General features: G+C 55.8%; 1 protein-coding gene across 1 annotated transcript; it reads left to right on the top strand.

Annotated features, from left to right (window-relative positions):
* Positions 1 to 1,569: 1,569 nt before the first annotated feature.
* On the top strand, positions 1,570 to 10,978 carry LOC144491227 (peroxisomal targeting signal 1 receptor-like; the record flags this gene model as incomplete). The annotated part of the gene is made up of 4 exons (XM_078208907.1): positions 1,570 to 1,601; positions 6,671 to 6,803; positions 10,632 to 10,763; positions 10,870 to 10,978. Coding segments are annotated over exons 2-4 (308 nt in total), but the record flags the coding sequence as incomplete, so codon positions are not given.
* Positions 10,979 to 13,194: the final 2,216 nt, after the last annotated feature.

Below are 13,194 nucleotides of genomic sequence, written 5' to 3'. Positions count from 1 at the left end.
CTGACAGTCTTCCCGAATATGGTCACAAATCCACCCCAACGACTGACAGTCTCCCGAATATGGTCACAACTCTACCCCCAACGACTGAGCGCAATTCCCTCTTCATTCCCGGGACGAGGGCGTCTCTGACCGGGTCCATCATTCATCGCCCGTCCCGAATTGTCCCCCCCCTTTGAGAAGGGGGTGGGTGAGCCGCCATCTTGAACCCGCCGCGGCAACAGAGCGAGAGAGTCGGTGTAGGTACACCCACGGCACTGTTAGGGAGGGAGTTCCGGGATTGTTATTGGACATCACTCAGTCCCCGTGTGTGGTGTAGGTACACCCACGGCGCTGTTAGGGAGAGAGTTCCGGGATTGTTATTGGACATCACTCAGTCCCGTGTGTGGTGTAGGTACACCCACGGCGCTGTTGGGGAGGGAGTTCCAGGATTGTTATTGGACATCAGTCAGTCCCCGTGTGTGGTGTAGGTACACCCACGGCGCTGTTAGGGAGGGAGTTCCGGGATTGTTATTGGACATCAGTCAGTCCCCGTGTGTGGTGTAGGTACACCCACGGCGCTGTTAGGGAGGGAGTTCCAGGATTGTTATTGGACATCAGTCAGTCCCCGTGTGTGGTGTAGGTACACCCACGGCGCTGTTAGGGAGGGAGTTCCAGGATTGTTATTGGACATCAGTCAGTCCCCGTGTGTGGTGTAGGTACACCCACGGCGCTGTTGGGGAGGGAGTTCCAGGATTGTTATTGGACATCAGTCAGTCCCGTGTGTGGTGTAGGTACACCCACGGCGCTGTTAGGGAGAGAGTTCCAGGATTGTTATTGGACATCAGTCAGTCCCCGTGTGTGGTGGAGGTACACCCACGGCGCTGTTAGGGAGGGAGTTCCGGGATTGTTATTGGACATCAGTCAGTCCCCGTGTGTGGTGTAGGTACACCCAGGGCGCTGTTAGGGAGGGAGTTCCGGGATTGTTATTGGGCATCAGTCAGTCCCCGTGTATGGTGTAGGTACACCCACGGCGCTGTTAGGGAGGGAGTTCCGGGATTGTTATTGGACATCAGTCAGTCCCCGTGTGGGGTGTAGGTACACCCACGGCGCTGTTAGGGAGGGACTTCCGGGATTGTTATTGGACATCAGTCAGTCCCCGTGTGTGGTGTAGGTACACCCACTGTGCTGTTAGGGAGGGAGTTCCAGGATTGTTATTGGACATCACTCAGTCCCCGTGTGTGGTGTAGGTACACCCACGGCGCTGTTAGGGAGGGAGTTCCGGGATTGTTATTGGACATCAGTCAGTCCCCGTGCGTGGTGTAGGTACACCCACGGTGCTGTTAGGGAGGGAGTTCCGGGATTGTTATTGGACATCAGTCAGTCCCGTGTGTGGTGTAGGTACACCCACGGTGCTGTTAGGGAGGGAGTTCCGGGATTCCGACCCCAGCCACAGTGAAGGAACGGCCGATATGTTTCCAAGTCGGGGATGGTGTGAGGGGCTCGGAGGGGGGAACTTGCAGGCGGTGGGTGTTCCCCATGTCTCCTGGCGTGTCCCAGTGTCAACTCTCTCTCTCTCTCTTTTCCAGATATCTCCCGCTCTGGGAACCGTGACAGAGGAGGAGGTAAGGGACGTCGGGACAGTTCTGTGTGCCGGGGATGGCCGGGGAGCTTTATGTTGTTGGGTCCCGGCTGGGGAAGGGGACGGGGGGGCGGGAGCTTTACCGATATCCATTCCGGGCCTTCTGGGTACTATCCCATTGTTCAACAGGCCGAACTACTTCACTCCCCCTGCTGGTCGCTCCCCCTCACTCTCTCTGTCCCTCTGTCGCTCCCTCTCACTCGCTCTGTCACTCCCCCTCTCTCTCTCTGTCGCTCCCCTCTCTCTCTCTGTCGCTCCCCTCTCTCTCTCGCTCTGTCACTCCCTCTCTCTCTCTGTCCCTCCGCTCTCTCTCTCGCTCTGTCACTCCTCTCTCTCTCTCTGTCCCTCCCCTCTCTCTCGCTCTGTCGCTCCCCCTCTCTCTCTGTCGCTCCCCTCACTCTCTGTCGCTCTGCCTCACTCTCTCTGTCGCTCCCCTCTCACTCGCTCTGTTGCCCCCCCTCTCTCTCTCTCTGTCGCTCCCCGTCACTCTCTCTGTCCCTCCCCTCTCTCTCTCTCTCTGTCGCCCCCCCTCTTTCTCTCTATGTCGCTCCCTCTCTCTCTCGCTCTGTCGCTCCCTCTCTCTGTCGCGCCCTCTCTCTCTCTCTGCCCCCCTCTCTCTCGCTCTGTCGCTCCCTCTCTCTCTCGCTCTGTCGCTCCCTCTCTCTCTGTCGCGCCCTCTCTCTCTCTCTGCCCCCCTCTCTCTCGCTCTGTCGCTCCCTCTCTCTCTGTCGCGCCCTCTCTCTCTCTCTGCCCCCCTCTCTCTCGCTCTGTCGCCCCCTCTCTCTCGCTCTGTCGCCCCCTCTCTCTCGCTCTGTCGCCCCCTCTCTCTCGCTCTGTCGCCCCCTCTCTCTCGCTCTGTCGCCCCCTCTCTCTCGCTCTGTCGCCCCCTCTCTCTCGCTCTGTCGCCCCCTCTCTCTCGCTCTGTCGCCCCCTCTCTCTCGCTCTGTCGCCCCCTCTCTCTCGCTCTGTCGCCCCCTCTCTCTCGCTCTGTCGCCCCCTCTCTCTCGCTCTGTCGCCCCCTCTCTCTCGCTCTGTCGCCCCCTCTCTCTCGCTCTGTCGCCCCCTCTCTCTCGCTCTGTCGCCCCCTCTCTCTCGCTCTGTCGCCCCCTCTCTCTCGCTCTGTCGCCCCCTCTCTCTCGCTCTGTCGCCCCCTCTCTCTCGCTCTGTCGCCCCCTCTCTCTCGCTCTGTCGCCCCCTCTCTCTCGCTCTGTCGCCCCCTCTCTCTCGCTCTGTCGCCCCCTCTCTCTCGCTCTGTCGCCCCCTCTCTCTCGCTCTGTCGCCCCCTCTCTCTCGCTCAGTCGCCCCCTCTCTCTCGCTCTGTCACTCTCCCCCTCTCTCTCTCTCTATCGCCCCCCTCTCTCTCGCTCTGTCGCTCCCTCTCTCTCTCTCTCTATCGCCCCCCTCTCTCTCGCTCTGTCGCTCCCTCTCTCTCTCTCTGCCCCCCTCTCTCTCGCTCTGTCGCCCCCTCTCTCTCGCTCTGTCGCCCCCTCTCTCTCGCTCTGTCACTCCCCCTCTCTCTCTCTGTCGCTCCCTCTCTCGCTCTCTCTCTGTCGCGCCCCCTCTCTCTCTCTGTCGCTCCCTCTCTTTCTCTCTCTGTCGCTCCCTCTCTCTCTCTCTCTGTCGCTCCCTCTCTCTCTCTCTCTGTCGCTCCCTCTCTCTCTCTCTGTCGCTCCCTCTCTCTCTCTCTCTGTCGCTCCCCCTCTCTCTCTCTGTCGCTCCCCCTCTCTCTCTCTGTCGCTCCCCCTCTCTCTCTCTGTCGCTCCCCCTCTCTCTCTCTGTCGCTCCCCCTCTCTCTGTCGCTCCCCCTCTCTCTGTCGCTCCCCCTCTCTCTCTCTGTCGCTCCCCCTCTCTCTCTCTGTCGCTCCCCCTCTCTCTCTCTGTCGCTCCCCCTCTCTCTCTCTGTCGCTCCCCCTCTCTCTCTCTGTCGCTCCCCCTCTCTCTCTCTGTCGCTCCCCTCTCTCTCTCTCTGTCGCCCCCTCTCTCTGTCGCTCCCTCTCTCTCTCTGTCGCTGCCTCTCTCTCTCTGTCGCTCCCCCTCTCTCTCTCTGTCGCTCCCCCTCTCTCTCTCTGTCGCTCCCCCTCTCTCTCTCTGTCGCTCCCCCTCTCTCTCTCTGTCGCTCCCCCTCTCTCTCTCTGTCGCTCCCCCTCTCTCTCTCTGTCGCTCCCCCTCTCTCTCTCTGTCGCTCCCCCTCTCTCTCTCTGTCGCTCCCCCTCTCTCTCTCTGTCGCTCCCCCTCTCTCTCTCTGTCGCTCCCCCTCTCTCTCTCTGTCGCTCCCCCTCTCTCTCTCTGTCGCTCCCCCTCTCTCTCTCTGTCGCTCCCCCTCTCTCTCTCTGTCGCTCCCCCTCTCTCTCTCTGTCGCTCCCCCTCTGTCTCTCTCTGTCGCTCTCTCTCTCTCTGTCGCTCTCTCTCTCTCTGTCGCTCTCTCTCTCTCTCTGTCGCTCTCTCTCTCTCTCTGTCGCTCTCTCTCTCTCTGTCGCTCTCTCTCTCTCTCTGTCTCTCTCTCTTTCTGTCGCCCCTTCTCTCTCTCTCTCGCCCCCTCTCTCTCTCTGTCGCGCCCTCTCTCTCTCTCTGTCGCTCTCTCTCTCTCTCTCGCCCCCTCTCTCTCTCTCTCGCCCCCTCTCTCTCTCTGTCGCGCCCTCTCTCTCTCTATCTGTCGCTCCCTCTCTCTCTGTCTCTCTCTCTCTGTCTCTCTCTCTCTGTCTCTCTCTCTCCGTTGCTCTGTCTCGCTCACCCTGGCACGGTAGTTATCTCTGCTGCCAGTGGAAGTGGGAGACACATGAGCAACATTCAAGGCGTACCTTGAAAGACACAGGAAGGGGAGGCAGGCAGAGGACTGATGGGTGATGGGCCTGTTCCTGTGCCATACTGTTCTTTGTTCTTTAACATGGAATATAATACCATCTAAATCGTCATCATGTAATGAAACGTCATTAATGTCTCAAAGTATAACCCTTTGGGCGCACAGATGTCATCGAGGTTTACAGCATGGAAACAGGCCCTTCGGCCCAACTTGTCCATGCTGCCCTTTTGTTTAAACCCCTAAGCTAGTCCCAATTGCCCGCATTTGGCCCATATCCCTCTATACCCATCTTACCCATGTAACTGTCTAAACGCTTTTTAAAAGACAAAATTGTACCCGCCTCTACTACTGCCTCTGGCAGCTCGTTCCAGACACTCACCACCCTCTGTGTGAAATAATTGCCCCTCTGGACCCTTTTGTATCTCTCCCCTCTCACCTTAAACCTCTGCCCTCTAGTTTTAGACTCCCCTACCTTTGGGAAAAGATGTTGACTATCTAGCTGATCTGTGCCCCTCATTATTTTATAGACCTCTATAAGATCACCCCTCAGCCTCCTACGCTGCAGAGAAAAAAGTCCCAGTCGATCCAACCTCTCCTGAGAACTCAAACCATCAAGTCCCGGTAGCATCCTAGTAAATATTTTCCGCACTCTTTCTAGTTTAATAATATCCTTTCTATAATAGGGTGACCAGAACTGTACACAGTATTCCAAGTGTGGCCTTACCAATGTCTTGTACAACTTCAACAAGACATTGTTTTGCAGAGAGTGTGGCGCAGTGGTTAGCTCTGCTGCCTCACAGCGCCAGGGACCCGGGTTCGATTCCCGGCTCGGGTCACTGTCTGTGTGGAGTTTGCACATTCTCCCCGTGTCTGTGTGGGTTTCCTCCGGGTGCTCCGGTTTCCTCCCACAGTACGAAAGACGTGCTGGTTAGGGTGCATTGGCCGTGCTAAATTGTAAAAACCATCCCGAATCCCCCGATTAGATTCCAGTCTGTAACTCACTCCCGGGTATCTGTTATTCTATATATAAACCACCCTGAACCCCTCGATGAGATTCCAGTCTATAACTCACACCCGGGTATCTGTTATTCTATATATAAACCACCCCGAACCCCTCGATTAGATTCCAGTCTGTAACTCACTCCCGGGTATCTGTTATTCTGTATATAAACCACCCCGAACCCCTCGATTAGATTCCAGTCTGTAACTCACTCCCGGGTATCTGTTATTCTATATATAAACCACCCCGAACCCCTCGATTAGATTCCAGTCTGTAACTCACTCCCGGGTATCTGTTATTCTATATATAAACCATCCCGAACCCCTCGATTAGATTCCAGTCTGTAACTCACTCCCGGGTATCTGTTATTCTATATATAAATCACCCCGAACCCCTCGATTAGATTCCAGTCAGTAACTCACTCCCGGGTATCTGTTATTCTATATATAAACCACCCCGAACCCCTCGATTAGATTCCAGTCTGTAACTCACTCCCGGGTATCTGTTATTCTGTATATAAACCACCCCGAACCCCTCGATTAGATTCCAGTCTGTAACTCACTCCCGGGTACCTGTTATTCTATATATAAACCACCCCGAACCCCTCGATTAGATTCCAGTCTGTAACTCACTCCCGGGTATCTGTTATTCTATATATAAACCACCCCGAACCCCTCGATTAGATTCCAGTCTGTAACTCACTCCCGGGTACCTGTTATTCTATATATAAACCACCCCGAACCCCTCGATTAGATTCCAGTCTGTAACTCACTCCCGGGTACCTGTTATTCTATATATAAACCACCCCGAACCCCTCGATTAGATTCCAGTCTGTAACTCACTCCCGGGTATCTGTTATTCTATATATAAACCATCCCGAACCCCTCGATTAGATTCCAGTCTGTAACTCACTCCCGGGTACCTGTTATTCTCTGCATAAACCACCCCAAACCTTCGATTAGCTTGCGGTGGTACAGTTCGATTCCCGGCTCGGGTCACTGTCTGTGCGGAGTCTGCACATTCTCCCCGTGTCTGCGTGGGTTTCCTCCGGGTGCTCCGGTTTCCTCCCACAGTCTGAAAGAACGTGCTGGGTTAGGGTGCATCGGGCCGTGCTAAATTCTCCCTCAGTGTAACCCGAACAGGCGCCGGAGTGTGGGCGACCGGGGGATTCTCACAGTAACTTCATTGCGGTGTTAATGTAAGCCGACTTGTGACACGAATAAATGAACTTTTTAAAAAACCTCTCTCGTAGCTTGTGTCGGAGTTTCTCACGGAGCAGAATGGTACACTGCTCTCCCGAGCCCCACATACCTTCAAGATGGATGATCTACTGGCGGAGATGCAGGAGATTGAGAACTCTAACCTTCATCTTGGACCCCAGCGAGGTACGCCGACTGAGAGAGGGGAGGGGAGCCGGGGGGTGATGGGGTTGGAGGTGGACACTGAGGTGTTGCAGCTGTGGTATGTGGGAGCTGGTGGACAGTTGCGGATGAGGTGTTGCTCCTGCAGTATGTGGGAGCTGGTGGACAGTTGGGGGTGAGGTGTTGCTCCTGTAGTGTGTGGGAGCTGGTGGACAGTTGGGGGTGAGGTGTTGCTCCTGTAGTATGTGGGAGCTGGTGGACAGTTGGGGGTGAGGTGTTGCTCCTGTAGTATGTGGGAGCTGGTGGACAGTTGGGGGTGAGGTGTTGCTCCTGTAGTATGTGGGAGCTGGTGGACAGTTGGGGGTGAGGTGTTGCTCCTGTAGTATGTGGGAGCTGGTGGACAGTTGAGGGTGAGGTGTTGCTCCTGCAGTATGTGGGAGCTGGTGGACAGTTGGGGGTGAGGTGTTGCTCCTGTAGTGTGTGGGAGCTGGTGGACAGTTGGGGGTGAGGTGTTGCTACTGTAGTATGTGGGAGCTGGTGGACAGTTTGGGGTGAGGTGTTGCTCCTGTAGTATGTGGGAGCTGGGGGACAGTTGGGGGTGAGGTGTTGCTCCTGTAGTATGTGGGAGCTGGTGGACAGTTGGGGGTGAGGTGTTGCTCCTGTAGTATGTGGGAACTGGTGGACAGTTGCGGATGAGGTGTTGCTTCTGTAGTATGTGGGAGCTGGGGGACAGTTGGGGGTGAGGTGTTGCTCCTTCAGTATGTGGGAGCTGGTGGACAGTTGGGGGTGAGGTGTTGCTCCTGTAGTATGTGGGAGCTGGGGGACAGTTGGGGGTGAGGTGTTGCTCCTGTAGTATGTGGGAGCTGGTGGACAGTTGGGGGTGAGGTGTTGCTCCTGTGGTATGTGGGAGCTGGTGGACAGTTGGGGGTGAGGTGTTGCTCCTGTGGTATGTGGGAGCTGGTGGACAGTTGGGGGTGGGGTGTTGCTCCTGCAGTATGTGGGAGCTGCTGGACAGTTGGGGGTGAGGTGTTGCTCCTGTAGTATGTGGGAGCTGGTGGACAGTTGGGAGTGAGGTGTTGCTCCTGTAGTATGTGGGAGCTGGTGGACAGTTGGGAGTGAGGTGTTGCTCCTGTAGTATGTGGGAGCGGGTGGACAGTTGGGGGTGAGGTGTTGCTCCTGTAGTATGTGGGAGCTGGGGGACAGTTGGGGGTGAGGTGTTCCTCCTGTAGTATGTGGGAGCTGGTGGACAGTTGGGGGTGAGGTGTTGCTCCTGTAGTATGTGGGAGCTGGGGGACAGTTGGGGGTGAGGTGTTGCTCCTGCAGTATGTGGGAGCTGGTGGACAGTTGGGGGTGAGGTGTTGCTCCTGCAGTATGTGGGAGCTGCTGGACAGTTGGGAGTGAGTATATTGATGTTGTTCTATTCTTGGCACTCTCCCTCACTCTCCCCTCCCTCCCTTTCTGTCTCTCTCTCCCTCTCTCTGTTTCTCTCCCTCTCTCTGTCTCTCTCCCTCTCTCTGTTTCTCTCCCTCTCTCTGTTTCTCTCCCTCTCTCTGTTTCTCTCCCTCTCTCTGTCTCTCTCCCTCTCTCTGTCTCTCTCCCTCTCTCTTACTCTCTGTCTTTCTCCCTCTCTGTCTCTCTCTCTCCCTCTCTGTCTCTGTTTCTCTGTCTCTCTCCCTCTCTGTCGCTCTCTCTCTCACTCTCTCTGTCTCTCTCCCTCTCTGTCTCTCTCCCTCTCTGTCTCTCTCCCTCTCTCGCTCTCTCTGTCTCGCTCTCTCTGTCTCGCTCTCTCTGTCTCGCTCTCTCTGTCTCGCTCTCTCTGTCTCGCTCTCTCTGTCTCGCTCTCTCTGTCTCGCTCTCTCTGTCTCGCTCTCTCTGTCTCGCTCTCTCTGTCTCGCTCTCTCTGTCTCGCTCTCTCTGTCTCGCTCTCTCTGTCTCGCTCTCTCTGTCTCGCTCTCTCTGTCTCGCTCTCTCTGTCTCGCTCTCTCTGTCTCGCTCTCTCTGTCTCGCTCTCTCTGTCTCGCTCTCTCTGTCTCGCTCTCTCTGTCTCGCTCTCTCTGTCTCGCTCTCTCTGTCTCGCTCTCTCTGTCTCGCTCTCTCTGTCTCGCTCTCTCTGTCTCGCTCTCTCTGTCTCGCTCTCTCTGTCTCGCTCTCTCTGTCTCGCTCTCTCTGTCTCGCTCTCTCTGTCTCGCTCTCTCTGTCTCGCTCTCTCTGTCTCGCTCTCTCTGTCTCGCTCTCTCTGTCTCGCTCTCTCTGTCTCGCTCTCTCTGTCTCGCTCTCTCTGTCTCGCTCTCTCTGTCTCGCTCTCTCTGTCTCGCTCTCTCTGTCTCGCTCTCTCTGTCTCGCTCTCTCTGTCTCGCTCTCTCTGTCTCGCTCTCTCTGTCTCGCTCTCTCTGTCTCGCTCTCTCTGTCTCGCTCTCTCTGTCTCGCTCTCTCTGTCTCGCTCTCTCTGTCTCGCTCTCTCTGTCTCGCTCTCTCTGTCTCGCTCTCTCTGTCTCGCTCTCTCTGTCTCGCTCTCTCTGTCTCGCTCTCTCTGTCTCGCTCTCTCTGTCTCGCTCTCTCTGTCTCGCTCTCTCTGTCTCGCTCTCTCTGTCTCGCTCTCTCTGTCTCGCTCTCTCTGTCTCGCTCTCTCTGTCTCGCTCTCTCTGTCTCGCTCTCTCTGTCTCGCTCTCTCTGTCTCGCTCTCTCTGTCTCGCTCTCTCTGTCTCGCTCTCTCTGTCTCGCTCTCTCTGTCTCGCTCTCTCTGTCTCGCTCTCTCTGTCTCGCTCTCTCTGTCTCGCTCTCTCTGTCTCGCTCTCTCTGTCTCGCTCTCTCTGTCTCGCTCTCTCTGTCTCGCTCTCTCTGTCTCGCTCTCTCTGTCTCGCTCTCTCTGTCTCGCTCTCTCTGTCTCGCTCTCTCTGTCTCGCTCTCTCTGTCTCGCTCTCTCTGTCTCGCTCTCTCTGTCTCGCTCTCTCTGTCTCGCTCTCTCTGTCTCGCTCTCTCTGTCTCGCTCTCTCTGTCTCGCTCTCTCTGTCTCGCTCTCTCTGTCTCGCTCTCTCTGTCTCGCTCTCTCTGTCTCGCTCTCTCTGTCTCGCTCTCTCTGTCTCGCTCTCTCTGTCTCGCTCTCTCTGTCTCGCTCTCTCTGTCTCGCTCTCTCTGTCTCGCTCTCTCTGTCTCGCTCTCTCTGTCTCGCTCTCTCTGTCTCGCTCTCTCTGTCTCGCTCTCTCTGTCTCGCTCTCTCTGTCTCGCTCTCTCTGTCTCGCTCTCTCTGTCTCGCTCTCTCTGTCTCGCTCTCTCTGTCTCGCTCTCTCTGTCTCGCTCTCTCTGTCTCGCTCTCTCTGTCTCGCTCTCTCTGTCTCGCTCTCTCTGTCTCGCTCTCTCTGTCTCGCTCTCTCTGTCTCGCTCTCTCTGTCTCGCTCTCTCTGTCTCGCTCTCTCTGTCTCGCTCTCTCTGTCTCGCTCTCTCTGTCTCGCTCTCTCTGTCTCGCTCTCTCTGTCTCGCTCTCTCTGTCTCGCTCTCTCTGTCTCGCTCTCTCTGTCTCGCTCTCTCTGTCTCGCTCTCTCTGTCTCGCTCTCTCTGTCTCGCTCTCTCTGTCTCTCTCTCTCTCTGTCTCTCTGTCTCTCTGTCTCTCTGTCTCTCTGTCTCTCTGTCTCTCTGCCTCTCTGCCTCTCTCTGCCTCTCTCTGCCTCTCTCTCTCTCTGCCTCTCTCTCTCTCTCTCTCTCTGTCTCTCTCTCTCTCTCTCTCTCTCTGTCTCTCTCTCTCTGTCTCTCTCTCTCTCTGTCTCTCTGTCTCTCTCTCTGTCTCTCTCTCTGTCTCTCTCTCTGTCTCTCTCTCTGTCTCTCTCTCTGTCTCTCTCTCTGTCTCTCTCTCTGTAGCTCCGGGAGTCGCTGATCTGGCCATGTCTGGCAGCTGGGCTGAAGAGTTCCTGGCCTCTGAACCTACCGTTGACACATCGCAAGGGTACAGCGAAGCTGACTGGTCCAGGGAGTTCATAGCCGAGGCGGCAGGTAGGTGTGGGGAGGGGGGGCGGGGGGGGAGGAGAGCGAGACATGGTGAATGAGGGGGATGACATTCTTCCTTCATCCCTCCTCCCTCCCTCTCTCTCTCTCGCAGATCCGGAGATGTCCTGCCCAGCGAAATGGGCGCAGGAATACTTGGAACAGACGGAGGAGAAACTGTGGCTGGGAGATACAGACCTCGAACACTCACAGGACGCAAAATGGTAATGTAGAGGGAGCTCTGTATTGTACCTGTCTCTGGGAGAGCTCGATGCTGACACTGGGTATAAAGTGGGGAGGGGGGTTACACTGTCTGGGTGATGTAGAGGGAGCTCTGTATTGTCCCTGTCTCTGGGAGAGCTCGATGCTGACACTGGGTATAAAGTGGGGAGGGGGGTTACACTGTCAGGGTAATGTAGAGGGAGCTCTGTGTTGTACCTGTCTCTGGGAGTGCTCGATGCTGACACTGGGTATAAAGTGGGGAGGGGGGTTACACTGTCAGGGTAATGTAGAGGGAGCTCTGTATTGTACCTGTCTCTGGGAGAGCTCGATGCTGACACTGGATATAAAGTGGGGAGGGGGGTTACACTGTCAGGGTAATGTAGAGGGAGCTCTGTATTGTACCTGTCTCTGGGAGTGCTCGATGCTGACACTGGGTATAAAGTGGGGAGGGGGGTTACACTGTCAGGGTGATGTAGAGGGAGCTCTGTATTGTACCTGTCTCTGGGAGAGCTCGATGCTGACACTGGGTATAAAGTGGGGAGGGGGGTTACACTGTCAGGGTAATGTAGAGGGAGCTCTGTATTGTACCTGTCTCTGGGAGAGCTCGATGCTGACACTGGGTATAAAGTGGGGAGGGGGTTACACTGTCAGGGTGATGTAGAGGGAGCTCTGTATTGTACCTGTCTCTGGGAGAGCTCGATGCTGACACTGGGTATAAAGTGGGGAGGGGGGTTACACTGTCAGGGTAATGTAGAGGGAGCTCTGTATTGTACCTGTCTCTGGGAGTGCTCGATGCTGACACTGGGTATAAAGTGGGGAGGGGGGTTACACTGTCAGGGTGATGTAGAGGGAGCTCTGTATTGTACCTGTCTCTGGGAGTGCTCGATGCTGACACTGGGTATAAAGTGGGGAGGGGGGTTACACTGTCAGGGTAATGTAGAGGGAGCTCTGTATTGTACGTCTCTGGGAGTGCTCGATGCTGACACTGGGTATAAAGTGGGGAGGGGGGTTACACTGTCAGGGTGATGTAGAGGGAGCTCTGTATTGTACCTGTCTCTGGGAGTGCTCGATGCTGACACTGGGTATAAAGTGGGGAGAGGGGTTACACTGTCAGGGTGATGTAGAGGGAGCTCTGTATTGTACCTGTCTCTGGGAGTGCTCGATGCTGACACTGGGTATAAAGTGGGGAGGGGGGGTTACAGTGTCAGGGTGATGTAGAGGGAGCTCTGTATTGTACCTGTCTCTGGGAGAGCTCGATGCTGACACTGGGTATAAAGTGGGGAGGGGGGTTACACTGTCAGGGTGATGTAGAGGGAGCTCTGTATTGTACCTGTCTCTGGGAGTGCTCGATGCTGACACTGGGTATAAAGTGGGGAGGGGGGTTACACTGTCAGGGTAATGTAGAGGGAGCTCTGTATTGTACCTGTCTCTGGGAGTGCTCGATGCTGACACTGGGTATAAAGTGGGGAGGGGGGTTACACTGTCAGGGTAATGTAGAGGGAGCTCTGTATTGTACCTGTCTCTGGGAGTGCTCGATGCTGACACTGGGTATAAAGTGGAGAGGGGGTGACACTGTCAGGGTAATGTAGAGGGAGCTCTGTATTGTACCTGTCTCTGGGAGTGCTCGATGCTGACACTGGGTATAAAGTGGAGAGGGGGTGACACTGTCAGGGTAATGTAGAGGGAGCTCCTTATTGTACCTGTCTCTGGGAGTGCTCGATGCTGACACTGGGTATAAAGTGGGGAGGGGGGTTACACTGTCAGGGTGATGTAGAGGGAGCTCTGTATTGTACCTGTCTCTGGGAGTGCTCGATGCTGACACTGGGTATAAAGTGGGGAGGGGGTTACACTGTCAGGGTGATGTAGAGGGAGCTCTGTATTGTACCTGTCTCTGGGAGTGCTCGATGCTGACACTGGGTATAAAGTGGGGAGGGGGTTACACTGTCAGGGTAATGTAGAGGGAGCTCTGTATTGTACCTGTCTCTGGGAGTGCTCGATGCTGACACTGGGTATAAAGTGGGGAGGGGGGTTACACTGTCAGGGTAATGTAGAGGGAGCTCTGTATTGTACCTGTCTCTGGGAGTGCTCGATGCTGACACTGGGTATAAAGTGGATACTCCAGGATCATGGGGGGTTACACTGTCAGGGTAATGTAGAGGGAGCTCTGTATTGTACCTGTCTCTGGGAGTGCTCGATGCTGACACTGGGTATAAAGTGG

Source organism: Mustelus asterias, unplaced genomic scaffold, assembly GCF_964213995.1.
Source record: "Mustelus asterias unplaced genomic scaffold, sMusAst1.hap1.1 HAP1_SCAFFOLD_4772, whole genome shotgun sequence".
Classification (NCBI taxonomy): Eukaryota; Metazoa; Chordata; class Chondrichthyes; order Carcharhiniformes; family Triakidae; genus Mustelus; species Mustelus asterias.
The sequence above is the reverse complement of the archived record's forward strand: the minus strand, read 5'-3'. Positions and strand labels throughout refer to the sequence as shown.